The following is a 16,775-nucleotide window of genomic DNA, read 5'->3' on the forward strand; positions in this document are numbered from 1 at the left end:
AGAAAAGATAGAAACTATGAACAATAACATGGCAATAGCTATATATCTATCAAGAATTACTTTAAGTGTAAATGGATTAAATGCTTCAATCAAAAGATAGGGTAGACCATAGTTTAGAGGTTACCAGAGGGTAAGGGGGGAGGTGGGAGCAGGGCTCTAGAAGAGGGTAAATGGGGTCTAATATATGGTGATGGAAGGAGAACTGACTCTGGGTGGTGAACACACAATGTGAGATATAGATAACGTATTACAGAATTGTACACCTGAAATCTACATAACTTTACCAACAATCATTGCCCCAATAAACTTTAATTTAAAGAAAAAAGAAAAGAAAAGAAAAGAAAAAAAAGAAAAGAAAATTGGAGGGAAGCAAGAAAAAAAAAGATAGGGGGCTGAATGAATAAAAAAACAAGACCCTTACATATGCTGCCTACAAGAGACTTCAGATTGAAAGACACACACAGATTGAAAGTAAAGAGATGGAAAAAGTTATTTCATGTAAATGGAAATGATAAGAAAACAAAAAAAGATGGGGTAGCAACGCTTTTTTACCAGACAAAACAGACTTTGTAACAAAGGCTATACCAAGAGACAAAGAAGGACCCAGAAATCCCACTTCTGGGTATTTATCCGAAGAAACCCAAAACTCTACTTCAATGGGACGTGTGCATCCATATGTTCATTGCAACATTGTTCAAAATCGGCAAGATTTGGAGGCAGCCTGGGTGTCTGTTGATGGGAAAATGGATAAAGAAGAGGTGGTACATACATACAGTGGAATATTTCTTGCCAATAGAAGTGAATGGGTTCTTGCGATCTGCAGCGGTATGGGTGGACCTGGAGGGTATTGTGCTGAGTTGAGTATGTTAGACAGAGAAAGACAGATGTAAAGTGATTTTGCTTCTATGTGGAATCTAAAGACCAAAACAAACAAACAAACAAAACAAAAAGAAACTCATAGATACTGAGAATATTTTGTTGGTTGCCAGTTGGGAGGGAGTTTGGGGAGTGGGTGAAAAAGAGAAGGGATCAAGAAGTACAAATTGGTTGTTACACAGTGGTCATGGGGATGTGGGCTATAGCATAAGGCATACAATCAATGATATTTTAATAACTGTGTATGGTGTCAGATGGGTACTAGATCTATCGGTGTGATAGATGGGACAGGGGTTGGAGGGCAGGATTAAATAGGTGAAAGGATTAAGAAGCACAAATTGGTAGTTAAAAATAATCATGGGGATGTAAAGTAAAGCATAAGGAATATAGTCAATAACATGGTAATAAGTATGTATAGTGGGTACTAGATTAGTCAGGGGATCACTTCATAAATTATATATAAGTGTCTAACTACTATGCTGTACACCTGAAATTAACATAAAATAATATTGAATGTCAACTGTAATTGAAAAATTTAAAAAGGAGGGGGAAAGGTGAAGGAGAATAAGAGGTTCAAATCTCCAGGTATAAAACAAGTAAGTCATGGGGATGTAGTGTACAGCATGGGGAATATAGTCAGTAATACTGTGATAGTATAGTACAGTGTCAGATGGTTGCTGGGCTTATCGTGGTGATCACTTCCGTAGGTATATAAATGTTGAATAACTATGGTGTATACCTGAAACTAATATAATATTGTATATTAGCTATATTTTAATAAAAATCTTTATAGAAACACGATTTGTTAATCTAGTTGTCCAAAAGAGAGAGGTCAGCAGATATCTTCTATATCAGTGAAATTGGCAAACTTTATTAGAAAGCATTATCCAATAAATTCCCTTGGAAACTTTCCCCTGTTAGTTACACTCAGAAATCTAAAGATAGGAATTAAGGTGAAAGCAAAATGATTTCTACTCCTAAAACAAGGGGTTTTCTACAACAAAGGTGCAATTAATGAAGCAGTGAGGACATCTATGCCACTGTTTCTGATCTGAAAGTCTACGTTTAGAATAGAATTGTAATTGTTTCAATTGTTTGGTTGAGATAAAAGATACAAATTCTAATCAACGCTCTTTAGTTTGGGGTATCAATTTCAATGTATCAGTTGTTGTGTTAGTCATAGACAGTACCAAACAAGGCTTCTAAATTATGTACTGACTCAGATGGCAATGGATGAACAGAAGCAATGACTTTTCAGTAGTTGCTAGAAAAAAAGGAATGGAAAACTGTCCCATCTGTGAAAATGGAAAGAGTACATATGCAAAAGGCTGAATTTGTAATGACACTTAACACTATTGTAAAGCTAAATATCTGGATATAGTGTATGTAATACACTTAGGAGTGCTATTCAAATAAACCTTTAAACTGCTTTCTTATTTTCTACTGCTTTGAATAAAACATATTTCAAAGCCATTTAAAACCTTGACTTACTTTACTTAAGATGTCACTGTCTATTCTTTCCCATACATTCAGAATAGGGCATAAAATGGAAATGAATATGTATGATTTTCTTTCACAACATCCTCAATAGTATGCCACACACAGTGAAAACATCTGTCTCTCAGAGATATAATAGGTGAATTTTGATGCTGAAAGGTGAGACAATGGTTAGGTATGAGGGCTTGGAACATTTTCATGGGAGGTTTAGCTTTTAGTAAGTGGTGCAGTATGATCATGTACCCCCTTTTTTACATAAGAGCAAAGAAAATAACATTTTTCAAGAAGAGTCCAAGTTAGACAGTTCAGCCAACTAGGACTTTACAGAAAAATGTCTTCAAAATATTCAGAGCATCAGAGTTTTAAAAAGAAGATAGATCTCAGCATTGATTTTCTCAGAACACACCAAAATTCAGTATTACAACTCCCTGAATTAGAGTTAAGGAGTAGTTTACCATTCGCGACACACATTTCTTTCTGTTTTACATGAATCCAGAAGACCCTGAAAAGATTTTTAAATCCCTGTATAAACAGCATTTCCTATTACATTATAGTAGAATACTACACATTTTATTCCGGAAAGTTACAAATCAGTTTTCTATGGATTAAGTCAGTTCTGTTACACATTTTTTCAAAATTTAGAAATTAGGAATAAGGACTAAGAAATTAGACATTAGAACTAAGACTATACTAAATATTTATAAAAAGTGAAATATGATATTGTGCTAGGAATGGAGGAGATACAGAATAAACATGTGCTTGATTAACATGAACTCACAATCTAGGTGTGAACATTATACTTATGTGTGAAAATGGATGAACAGACCACAGAAGGCTTTATGGAAGAAAGGTTGCCAGAAAGCCTGAGAGAGGAACAGTGGTTAAAATGTCAAATGTAATGGAAAATTTCATATGTACTACGCAGAAAATCTTGGGCAAATAATAAAAGGGTTCTATTTTAGTTGGCAAGTAGAGATAATAGATTATATCACAGAATGTGGAATGAGAAAATGCAGTTAATTGGGGGAGATTTATTTTCCTTGACAAATGACATTTGTATATTTTTAAAGGAAAAGGGAAATGGCAGGTAGAAAGAGGCTAAAGAGCTAGATAGCTCAGTAATTGAAAGGGAATAAATGAGAGACTAGAAAGAAACTCATATCGGGGTTACAAAGATGGTTTCTATCTTAGAACACTAGGACTTAACGTAATCTGTTGCTAATTCAGTGTTGGAAATTGGGAAAGGAATTTAAAGATGATTGAAAAGGTTTGGGACACCATTCTCAAGGCCTCAGGTAAAAAGTTAATAAGAGAAAAAAAGACTTCTGCACAATACCTACAGCTTAATACTATGAATGTGTGGTAAGCTCAATCTTCAGTACCACTTTGTGCTTATTTTCCCAAACAGTGTTCAGTGGGCTGTGGCGAATACAATCTTTGAGGGGACTTCAGTTGGAAATGGGCATTATAAAACAGAGTGAGAAGCCAAGGATGAAAAGCTAAGGATAGTGATGATGAGACATGGAGATAAATGTAACTAAGAACGAATTTCACAAAGTGGGTAAAACGGACAGGGAATGAACAATTGAAGGACCTCATGAAGGGAAACCTCAAGTTAACGAGATAGGATAATACAAGGCAGATAATAAAGTTATGATCATAAAAAGGGAAGACAATGTTTAAAATCACAGAATCCTTGTAATCACATGAAAGATCCAGGGAATGTACATATGTACATATAAGGGCCACAGAATCAACAAGAATAGTGACAAAAATCAACAAAAACAAATCAGTGCAAACAAACATGTAAGACAAAACATATTTATCTGTGGTGATGGTTACATTAACAGTTGTAACACCGAACGTCATGCATAAGCAGAAATCTTGAAGCATGGAAGGAGAAGCCAAAGAGATCAAAGCAGAGGTAACCTTCAAATTATTTGCCACTTTTGGCCACTGACCAAATTTTCAGTCACTATCCATTAAGTTAAACCTATTGAAAGTATCATGCTAAGTGAAATGAGTCAGACTGAAAAAGTCGAGAACCATATGATTTCACGCATATGTGGGATATAAAACTGAAAGCAACAAAGGAACAAGGCAAACAAAGAAACAAAAACTCATAGACACAGACAACAGTTTAGTGGTTACCAGAGGGTAAGGGCAGGGTGTGGGGGGAGGAGATAGATGAGGTCAAACGGGGTCAAACATATGATGATAGAAGAACTGACTCTGGGTGGTGAACACACAGTGTGATAGATGATGTATCATAGAAATGTACACTTGAAACCCATATAATTTTTACTAACCATTGTAACCCCAATAAACTTAATTTAAAAAATCTATTCCAAAGCAAAATTAGGACCTGTTCAGACACTATAAAAGGCCTCACAGTATGCCTTCAGCCCAATGTCCCTGGATGAGCCTATCTGTGGAACACATGCAGGAAGAAGGGAAACGGTTTCCTTGCAGGTGGTGATATCAAATTAGAGCTCTCGGTGTGATTTAATTTTCTCATAGCATCACTAACACTAAATTAACTATTTGATAGGGAAAACCAGTTAGAACAAAAGAAATGGCATTCACAATTGCTGTATGTTTAGCCTCATGCATTTGCTCCAAGAAGTAATGTATGAAAATAACCCTTCATTAAAAGCCAAGGCGGCATGCGGACACATCTCTTCAGAAACGCACCCTTAGAATTAGCTTCATTTAGAAATAAACTTCTGAAAACATCTCAATGTGCCATTCTATATTCAAACTCCTAGATTATACATTTAGAAGAATTTCTGAAGAAAGAACTTGCAAACATTTCTGGATTACTGAATAGGACAAGGGATGAAGAAGTACCCTGGAGACACCAGGAAAATGGGCACTTTAATATATGGTGGCAAACATTCTCATTGCTTCCCCCTCCTTCCTGCGTAGCCTTGGAACAAATGATGACATAAATGACGAGGTCTGAAAGAAGATAGGCCAGTGACAGAAAATGACTTTTGCTTGCTTTGCTAGTATAGCTACTACCTTTCTCATACTCACTAGCCCCATCTGAAAGAAGCCACTTTGTAAATGCACCTCAGGCAAATAGCAAGAAATGAGAAATCTACTCCTTTGAGAATCTCAGTCAGTTCTGTTTCTGCCATCTTCAGTTTAGCACTTTGGTGAACACACTCTTTAACAAGCATGGCCATTCGTGCAAACCCTGAAGGCAACTTAGACTCAGGCTTACCCAAAGCAGGAGTGATCTTGAAGAAAAACGTCTACACAAAAATTTTAAAGTTAGTGTTAACTAAGGGAACCAGTTTGTAGTTAAACAATAAATATTTTGAAATATTAACCACATTCTAAAATTTGTACTTCTCTCTTTCAGTTGAGTATATATAGTGCTTACCCTAATTTATTCAATCACAGGTGGCTATGTGTTGAAATGTTTCCCAACTAATTATCTGTTAACCAACTGGTTAAAGAATGAATGAACTGTGGAGTGCATCACTTGCTTTTATTCTGCTCTTTGAATGCCACTAGTTTCTCTGAAATATAAAAAATCTTTTAGGAAGGAAGTAGGAAAAAAATGTGTATTTCTGTAACTTAAATTTCCGATTTGGAATCTGAAAGTAGGTCCTGTTGGTTGAGTCCCCTGAAGTCATTTAAATTTAATAGATGGGAAGTCATCGTGAAATTCTAGGTCCTTTGATGTTTTAGAATCTAAAAGACAATAAAGCATTCATTTAGCTACTTTAATTCTTATCTATGATAATATGTTACTCCCCCTTTTTTCTACAAATGCAGGATCCTTATATTTTTTCACTTCTCTGAAATAGTGTAAAAGCTGTATTTTAATAATTTATATTAAGAAATCCTAAATAGGTACAGTTCAGGAGTTCAAGAGATTAATTCAAATTTTTATGGAAACATTTGCAGTAAATACAAAGTTAATGAACATTCCGACACTTAATATATGTAAGGGTTATAGCTTCTTGAATTTAGTATCCAAAATACCTTCAAACGTATACACAAACACAATGAACAAAAAATAAAGGACATCAGAGGACAGACCTAATCTCTATGGTATATGTTAACCTTATTATATAAGACTAAGTGTAGAATGTGTACAGACTAGTGAAAACTGCTTGATAATGGGTCTATAGTAGCATCACAGATGACAGAAATAAATTTTTTTGAAAAACTTATTCTTCTATAAATATCTTATAACATTAAGCATATTCAATGTAACTACTAAAATACAATAAATCAATTATTTTGAGATAAAAAGTACTTGTTTTATAATTTCAAGTTTTTTCTTTTCTTTTTTTAAAAAGAGGTATTCTGGACAGATTGGCTCGGTTCAAACCATGGCACTTCTACTTATGAGCTCTGTAACCTTAGGCAAGTCACTCAGGCTCTGTGTGCTATGGTTTCCTCATCTGTGAAGGAGATTTTAGGATTATTGTTAGAACTAAATATGTACGTAGTGGGGGTGCCAAAAAAAGTATACACGTGACTTGTATTCATCTTTTGCTACCGGCATATATTGAGTATTACAATTTTAATACAGTTTTTTCCTTTCTTAAAATGTGAATACATGTTTTTGGCACTGTGTGTGTGTGTACACAAATACACATGTACATGTATACTGTATATATATGTGTGTGTGTGTATACATTCACATACATATATGTATATACAAACACAGTGATTGGAACAGAGTAAGCACAATATAAGTAAGTTAGTTTTATTGTGCTCACTTTGGTATAGAAAGGTAGTAGGGAAAATGAACAAACGTTCACAATTCTACCATTCTTACCCTTTGCTTTGTCTTGACCACGCTTAAATCAGTTATCTGCCCTTCCTACAGGCCCCTGAGTTCTTCTTGCCCCAAGCAATGAGCAAGCCCTGAAAAAATGGACTGCATATACCCTTTAGCAGGGTCTCCTGGGAATCAGCAGACCACAAAGAGATACTTTTCCTAGTGGATCCCACTGATCATTTATCTTGCCTGAGCAATTGCTTCTTAAATGATTCTGCTTATCTCTACTTGCCCCTCCTTACCCTGAAAAAGAACCGCCTTTTCCGTTAGATTTTAAGACCCTTGCAGATTTCTGAGATCAGAGCCTTCTCCTTCTTCTGAATAATGTCTCTCTCTAAATCCAGATTTGCTTTTATTTGAAAAAAAAAAACTATCCTTCACTAAGAACCACATTTTCCATTGTTCCTTATGTTATGATATTACTGTTTTAATATCTACTATTGACATGTTTTATGTTAAAATTTCATGACCCAGGTGTTTTCTGAACAAGAAAATGAGTTCACCTCAGTGTGCTGTACACGCAGCCTTTACTTTTTGAAACAGACATTTTCCTATTTACAGAATAACTACGGTACACTAGATAAAATCAGCCAATATTTTTGTTCTTCAAAATTCCAACTTTGAAATAACTGAGCATTTCTAAATTTGCCAGGTAGTTGAGAATGTTATAACACATAAAGTCTATAAAGGTTTTTTCTCTCTCTCTCTTTCTCCCTCTTCCACTTTATGCAGCTACTGACATTTTACTACCCTTGCCTCCCTTCTTTTAATTGGAAAACTATTCTATGATCTTTTGCCTTCTGGATGGAGCTGGCGCTCAAAAGTCATCACTCTAAGCCCACACAAGGTAGTTCAGACAGGAATTTGAAAACTCTCAGACAGGTATATTGATTGAAAACTCTCTAATGTTGTTATTTTAGTTTATCTTTCAAACGGTAATAAAAATTCATTTTGACATTCTAGTTATGTTCCATTGATAGGTAATTCTCACACTTGATAAAGACATGCAGGGCTAACAGGTCACTTCTGCCATAGTTAGACCAACCTTTGGAAAGTTCTTCTTCAAACACAAAATTTGGTCCCTCAAACTAGAATAGGATAATTCATCTTAAAGATTATACTCACATTTAACCTAGCATACAGTAATGGTAACACTTTGTTTTCTGATATGGACAGCATTTGGGCTTACTGAATTTAATTTCCAAAATGTCTTCCATCAGAATCTTAAAGAAAACTCATTTCTTTCAACCCCAAAACATGGTGAGAAAACCAAGGCATACGTTCTAGGAAAGAAATGTCAGTGAACAGCTGAAAAACTTTATTTTTAGTTTAGTGGTGGTGCAGTTTAACTAATGAGATAATTAAAATTAAACAATATGTGTAGAGAAATATCTTTTTAATAGTAGAAAATCAAATTTTTCCAGAAACGCAGCCTGTTCATTTATATGCTAGCAGAATTGGAAAGTTTCACATTGAAAGATGACATTCTTAAGCCTAGTTTCTCAGAGAACATCAATTTGCTGATTAACCAATGTTTAGTTCAGTTATAGTATTTTTCCCTGTGACCCTATCAGACATCATCCTGCTTCATATTCACTAACTTTTGCTGTCACTGCTAAATAGTGAACTGATATCAAAATGGTCCCTTTTATTGCTAAAATTTATCATAAAATAACTGGATTACCAGAACATTCACAAAGTGATGCTGTCAGCAGTATGTTGCTTTGGCACAGTGGGAAAAGAAAGTGTTGGTGAAAAATAGAATAAAATAAGACCTGAAAATTGCTTCTTCTAGGACTGTGTAAGTGATACAAAATGTGGAAACTGCTCAGCTTGAAGCTCTTTTAAGGGAGAACCACAACATATGTCATCTTAAATACGTATGGTTTTAACTCCATGGAGTAACTATTGCACCTTCAGAAATTTAAGAAAAAAAACAGCACAATATATTTTGAAATCAATTTTCTTTGAAATTTACAATCTTACCTTTCCTGCCTTTTTCCCCTCGGATTTCCGCTGATTTAGGATAAAATGGAGGCAAAGGAAAACAAAACAAAAACAAAAACAAAAATCAGCTCCAATTTGTTACTGCAAGTACATTAAAAAAAAAAAATACAAAGCATGTCAATATTCCCAGTACAATAGTACACAATTTTGTTCTACTGAAACTGTTTTTATCTGCTGCATTCTTCAGTGGTTTCAGTAAAGGGATATATATCAACATTGTAAATCTCGTGCAACAATATGAAGTGCCATATAAAAAAACTTTGATCAGCATTAAAAAAATTAAGTTATAAGCTTAGTCCACATAGGTATTGGCCAAAAAAAGGCATCCTTCTGATGAGAGCCCCGTCACTATAGAAATTTTAAGTCTCCTTTTCCCTAGTTTCTTAGCTCCTTAGCCCCAGGCTTTGATTACTCTTCTAATCAGTTTCTGAATCTTAGACTAAAGATTGCTCCCAGCCTGAATCACAGACTGTCTCTCACCCCTGCTTCAGATAACTACTTAAAAGCCTGTGACTTCCCAATATCCCCCAAGCCATTCCGGACCCCCCAGGCCGGTATACTTGTTGATTGTAATCATTGAAGCCTAATGTTCTTTCCAACCCATCTTGGGCCCAGCTCCTGGACAATTGATGCCACCTGAATGGCTGGTTGAATGGCCACAGGCTCTATAGAGATAACAGATTTATTAATTAAAATCTATTTTTACTCATTCTGGGGCTTTGGGGATACAGAGGATACCCCAGCAAGATTGCCAGTCACAATCAAGGAAGCCAACATGGTCTTCCAGGCAGATCCCGAGACCCCTTCCTCTCGTCTGAGATCAGATAGGGCGAGAGTTCCATGAATTCCCCCAATAGGTAGGGACAGCTCTGCGCCCCTGTACAGTAGGAAGCAGATACAGAAGAATAAACCTTCTGTGCCTCAACTTCCCATAGAGATTTTCTGGGGAATCACGTCTCTCAAGGGGAAAACAAGGCAGGCAGTTAGAGATAGGCACTGGATCTCTGCATTCCTACATAACCCATAGTATTCAACGGCCCAAAAGACCTCCCCTCTCCGCCCAAAACTTCCCCTTTTCATTGTAGTTATCTACCCCTATGAGGAACAAATGGGTACAAAATACCAAACTAGATTAAACCAGTCAGTCACACCTGCGAAGTTAAGGCCACAGGGACCTTCATTTCACCTGGGCCTCACTATACCATTATTATAATATCATACATATGCCTGGAAGTTCATTAATATCATTATAACAGACTGCATTCTGGGAAGGAACATGCACCATCTAAAAAGATGAGGTAATAGCTTCTTGAAAATCAGAGGTATCAATCAAGTGGTCCCATGCCCAGAAAGGAATAGCCCATTCTAGAGAAAAAGGGGTAAAAATTCCCAGTCCTAGCCAATCAGGCCTTTTTTTGAGCCCGGGCTGTTGGCCCTTTGGGCCTTTTTGCCTTTGAGCCCCTTCTTTTGCTCTTAATAATGCCACCTTCGGCCCTTGAGCCATTCTCTGCTGCTCGGGTCCACTCCTATCTCTTTGGAGTGTACTATCTCTTCCAATAAACTATTCTACCACTTTATTTCTGTGTCTTGTTCATTTCTTTGCTCGAGATATCAAGAACCTGGACACTGCACTGAGAACAGCCCGCTCTCCGGTAACACTTCCAATTAGATATTTTCTCATTACATCACTTATTTGCCATCCATTTTTAAATGAACGGGCCTTTATCTCAAGCATGCACACATTTCTTAAAGAAAAACTAGGCTGGTTGGAAATTCATGAATTAGGAATAACATAACAAATATCTATACAGCAACGGATACTATCTCTAAATGTCAATTTTGGTGGTTCCTAGGATCACCTTAATTCAATTCTGTTCAACTAAATTCTTTTGGAAGTCATCCTGGTGAAGTCATATTGTTCATTTCTATTTACAGACTTTTTTTCTCCCCCATCCAACCTCAGGAGACAGGTTAAATTAATTTTCAAGACTCCAGAAACATGTAGTCATTTGTCCTTTAGATTCATTCTCTTTTGTAGAGGATGAATACACCATATGATAAATGGATCAAACGTCTACATTTCAAGCTAATGATGCTCCCAAAAGCCCTTTCTTCTGCAATTTTATCTCATTTCTCTGTTATCAGCACAGTTATGCAAAAGTTTCTTTGAAAGCCTTCTTGAATACAAAGAATCACAGAAAACTGGGGTGGAGGTAGGGTTAATTTTGAAACAAGGTTAAATACATAGAGACATACAATTAATACAAAAAGAGGATGAATGCTCTGTATTTTCTATCCAATAGCATAATCTCAGACCAAGAGGGTATAGTTTTTACCTGTCATTTTAATATAACTTGAGTTTCCAAACTTGACATCAAGGCAAGTATCCAGACCTGGGCACAATTCTATTATGCAAGAAAATCAAATAGTGCTTTTTTTCTCTTACATTTGGGTATTTATTTTTAGCCTAAGATATTCATATTGCCTTTATATGTGATCACATTCAGCCACCAATGGTTCAGTGTTAGAATTCTGTCTGTGAAGGCATAGCCTGAGGATAGTCCCTTGAGGAATCTCTTGCAAGAAAGTGTCCTCGGATCTTCCCGTCTTTAAATAGTCGGGATTTACATCTCTTTTTATTATGAATAATAATTCTTAAGTAACAGGTTTAAAATGTCAACTTTCCAACAAAAACAACCTCTTGGACATAAAAAAAAAAACAACACAAAACTATATCCACATCTAAAAATATAACATTAAAGCAAACACCAGTCTTTACTTTGCAGAACCACAGTGGATTTTTTGTTTTGTTTTGTTTTTGCTCCATTAGAATTTACTTTCAAGGACACAGCAGATTTTAATTAGATGTTTACCATTCATTATTGAGCAATTCAAAACGCATTAAAATCTTTATGGAGCAAACTGAAGATCTGTAATTGTTAATCATATATATCTTGGTAAATTAGTGGATTTTTGAAAAATTAATGACTTAATATTTAAGGCTAGTCAACATTTTCATGAGAGCCCCTCTTCATCACTGTAATGAAACAAGACAACTCCAGAACAGGTGTTGATGTTTCTAAATTATATATTTTAATTAAGAGCACTACCTGTGCTGTGCACTTTTCACTTTATTTCACATTTCTATTGAGAGAAGCTTAGAATAGACCAAGTGGGAAATATTAAAATAATAGCCTTTGTATTTATCCATACCACACAGACAACACAATCTGTCATTGTGAGTGGGTCCTAGTTAAATGACAACTAGGCAAGCATTAGAATAAAAAGCATCAGAATAAAAAGAAAGCACTGAAATATACTGGCAAGATCTGAGTAAGTTGGCAAATTGATATCAGATTTAATGATAAAAACAATAAAAAAAATCAATGCTGGAAGGGAAAAAAACATGCTGAAAAGCAACTTCTATTTTAATGGAGAAACATGGTTTTTTATCCCCTTATTTAAAAACTGGTCCCAAAATGACCAACATTAAATCAATAAAATCATTGTCCAAAATAAATTCTATATAGTGAGGGAAGGAGAAAAAATAACCAGTCTGAATCTTATGAGCTCAAATTTTTCCATGATATCCCTTTGTCATGTAGTTTCCTATGTTCTTATGAATCTTATGGTGTGAATAAATTCCAGCTCTTACTGCCAATAAATGCACATTTCTCCTATTATATCTAATTTGCTAGATTGATAAAGCTGATTGAATACATAACTGATGAAAAAGGGGGGCAAGACATAGTGTACAGGAGAAGTAATAAAGTTTGTTAATGTCAAGAGTATAATCCAACTAGGGGAACATCCTAAATTTTTAGTCAGTCCTCTTCTTCTACATCACATAGCATTAGTCAGCACAGTAGAAAATGGTGGCAGATAAGTCACCACAATGAAGAGTTATTCATGTATACATTGATGCTATAGTTGCACTGGTACAGTTGAAAGAAATAAGATCACATAAGTTAGGTGTTCCTCAATATCTATGTGCTCCATATCTATGACAGGTGGAAACCATATGTTTGTATCTGTGTCTGTTTCGGAGCCAGTGCATTCAGGAAGAACACACCAGGTACAAAGGGTGCGGTCAATACAAGAAGAGGTCTCTAATTCAAAAGAGTATTATTGCTTGTGTGCAGTCTCTCTGGGAATTCCTAACTCCTTCTTTTTTCTCCCCCATCTGCAGGTTTAACACTTCTCTTTTCCTTTTCGTACCTGTGTAAAGTATGGCTGTTATCTTCACACAGCCAGAACTAGATTTTGGTGGCCAAAAACAGACCCAGGACGTCATCGTGCCCTCAAGGTGAACTTTAACTAATTTCAATGGATTCTAACATTATTAGCATTGTGGGCAAGGAAAATATCCACTACCTGTATCACCATGACAGCTCCAACAAGGGCCAAATAAGGACAAGAGAATCCCTCCTCCCGACGGAAAGGAGTGGTCAGTGAGGACCCTCCTGGGAACACCTGTGACAACACCCCTAAAACTTAAATATTTCATGCCCTCATTTTAGAAGTAATAAATTCCTAACATTCTTTGTTCCTCAGTGCAGTTTCTTTTCTCCTGGCCTGCCCACTGCCACCATTTGGGGAGTGTACTATACCCTCTTTTATTTTAATAAATCCACTGCTTGCTTGGCTTATTCAGTGCATCCTTGAATTCTTTCCTGAGCTAAAACCAAGAATCCATTTCTCGCCAACAATACTGCTACATTCTCAAGGCCTAAAGAAGTATCTGGTACAAAGTAGATCTGCAATAAATACTTATAGGCTGAATCAAATAAGAAGATGCCCCTCTATTCTTTAATTATGTGATTATAGATAATTAGAGCCAGAGCATAATAATTAATTATGAATCTTAGTCAAAAGCACAAATTCTGGAGCCATATAGCTTGGATTCAACTCTTATCCCTAACACTTACTACTTATGTGACCCAAGGCATCTTTATTCTTGTCCTTTTGTCTTGTTTCATCATCTGTAGAACAGAGAAATAAGAGTTCCTACTTCACAATATTTAAAACAAGGGTTAAACGAATACGTTAAATGTTTCAAAGAGTAGCTGTCATTTTTAATAGGAGGTATTTGAAATACAATATATATAATATATATGGTGTGTGTGTGTGTGTTAGCTAACAATGTTATTGATATATAATTCACATACCATACAATTCATCCATTTAAAGTATAAAGTCAACGTTTTTAGTATATTCACAGACATCTGTAAACCATCACCACAGTGAATTTTAGAACATTTTCATTACCTCTAAGAGAAATCTTATACCCTATAGCTTCCTATCCTCCCATGTCCCCTAAGTTTTAAACAACCCCTAATCTACTTTCTATCTCTTTAAATTTCTCTGTTCTGGACATATGAATGAAATCATATAATAATGTAGCCTTTTGTGTCTGGATTCTTTCACTTATAATGATTTTAAGGTTCATCTGTGTTGTACCATGTTTTTTCAGTAAGTCCTTTCCTTTTTATGGCTCAATAATATTCCATTTTATGGATATACCACTTTTGTTTAAACATTCATCACTTAGACATTTGGGTTGTTTACACCTATTGGTTGTTATGAATAATGCTACTGTAAACATTCATATACAAGTTTTTGTGTGGACATAACATTTTCATTTCTCGTGGGTATATACCTAGGAGTGGAACTGCTGGGTGACAGGGGAATTCTATGTTTTGTCATTTGATAACTGCCAGACTGTTTTTCAAAGCAGCTTCACCATTTTACATTCCCACCAGTAGTTTACAAGGGTTGCAATTTTCTTCACATCCTTGGTAACAAGGTGGATTATTTTGACTCTCTAACTTTAGAATTAAAGATTAACTATTCTCATCTAAACATGTTTTAAAAAACTATATACAGGTATCCAAAATTAGTTTAATTAGATTAATAAATTTATGTAGCATGGACTATTCTACTATATGGACTTAAAGCACTGTTTCGTGATACTAAGATAACAGTGAACAAATTGCCAAACTCATCCTCTCAGAGGGTTGAAAAGTTACCTATTTCATGATATGAATTTACCCATAATTTGAAATGCATATTTTAAATATGGAAATTCCTTGTGCTAAAGTGAATGGAGCTTTTAAAAGCAGTTATCAAATTATTTTTTATTAAAATCCAAACTACCATATATCACTGTTAAAGTCTGAAAGAAAGAACAGTTGGAAGAAGACATAGGATAGCATGAGAAAATGGCATTGCATTTGCTGTACAAGGCATAAAAGAATTGAGAGTACTGGATTAAACCCAGTTGAAATGAGTTTTTATGGATCCTGAATCTTAGAATTGGAACATGCAGAGATTATATAAAGCATCAGGAGAGTCAAATTAAGGGGTGGACGGAAGCAATGCTTTGTTTAAGATTGATTCTAAAATGGATATAACAAAACTAAAGAAGAATAAAATATTCTCAAAGTGACCTAGAAGTAGGATATTATGGATAATACCAAATTCCCAGGTTCTTACCAGAAGCCAGGGTCAAGTTAGAACTGCATTTGTTTTCACATAATCTTTCTAGCTTATTCAAAACCCCACACTTGCCCTAAAACATTCTTATAACTATGACAGCAACAAAGGCAATGTGACAAACATATCTGCTTTCTGAAAATATTGGCTGTCAGTTGAAATAAGTTTTCATTTTTAAGTGTTTGAATTTTGAATAAAAATACCTTTGTTTGTGTGCTGGTAAAAAATGAATGTAATTGTCTCCAGTATCACTTTAAATTACAGATAATCTTAACATATCATTCTTGGTAAATGTGAAAAATCTGACTGAGAATGTTACATTGTGTCTATTAAAGCTTGTAGATGTTTACAAAATGAGCATCAAAGTAATAAAGTGATTATGAGAATAAACATCAAAATACAAATGATCTTTCTTATTTACTATAAGGAAAACACTTTTTCAAAATTGCAATACCTACCAGACTGCTTAAGTCAGTGAATACCTGTATTTTTTCCTATTAAGTGAAAGCATTACAAATTAGATCTGTGATAAGAAATAAAAATTAAAAAGCTACCCAGATGCCTGTCTTTATATCAAACTCAGGAATAGACAAGAGTATTTTTAAATAGCATTTACTGGTTTATTAACATGGATCTCAAGTGAAAGTTAAATGCTGACATAGTCATCCTACATTAATGCTAGTTAAGTATATAACTTTTTGATAGTGACTTGAACCTAGGATATAGTTGGATTCCTTTTAATTTATCCCTAAACATTAGTTTTAATCTAATATTACCTAGTTTATAACAGAATAAGTTATTATAATTATATGATACCCATTGTTGTCCCTTGTTTATTTTGTAGGTGGGAAAAATATTGTCTTCTGGGTTCTCCTATAGTTTTCCTGAGTTTTAGTTGATTACTGAGATAGTCTCTATTTCAAATTCCTCGAGTACTTTCATGTTAAATTTCCACTTTCAGTGCATTTTCTGTGGAATTCTCAACTTTATTTCAAATCATATAAGAAAAATGAAACTCAAAGACCTTAATTTTTTTTTCCCACTTGAATTGATTATTTTTAAGTTTGTGAAATTTCATTAAACCTGTCTTTAC

The 16,775-nt window shown here is 34.9% G+C and overlaps 1 protein-coding gene across 1 annotated transcript in view; it reads right to left on the reverse strand.

Moving 5' to 3' along the window:
• Positions 1-16,775, reverse strand: part of LOC117026836 (protocadherin-11 X-linked-like) — a 788,660-nt gene that overhangs the window by 365,630 nt on the left and 406,255 nt on the right. The window contains 1 exon segment of the mRNA XM_033113963.1: positions 9,167-9,196. Within this exon segment, the coding sequence (XP_032969854.1) occupies positions 9,167-9,196 (30 nt within the window).

Source organism: Rhinolophus ferrumequinum, chromosome X (genome assembly GCF_004115265.2).
Source record: "Rhinolophus ferrumequinum isolate MPI-CBG mRhiFer1 chromosome X, mRhiFer1_v1.p, whole genome shotgun sequence".
NCBI lineage: Eukaryota > Metazoa > Chordata > Mammalia > Chiroptera > Rhinolophidae > Rhinolophus > Rhinolophus ferrumequinum.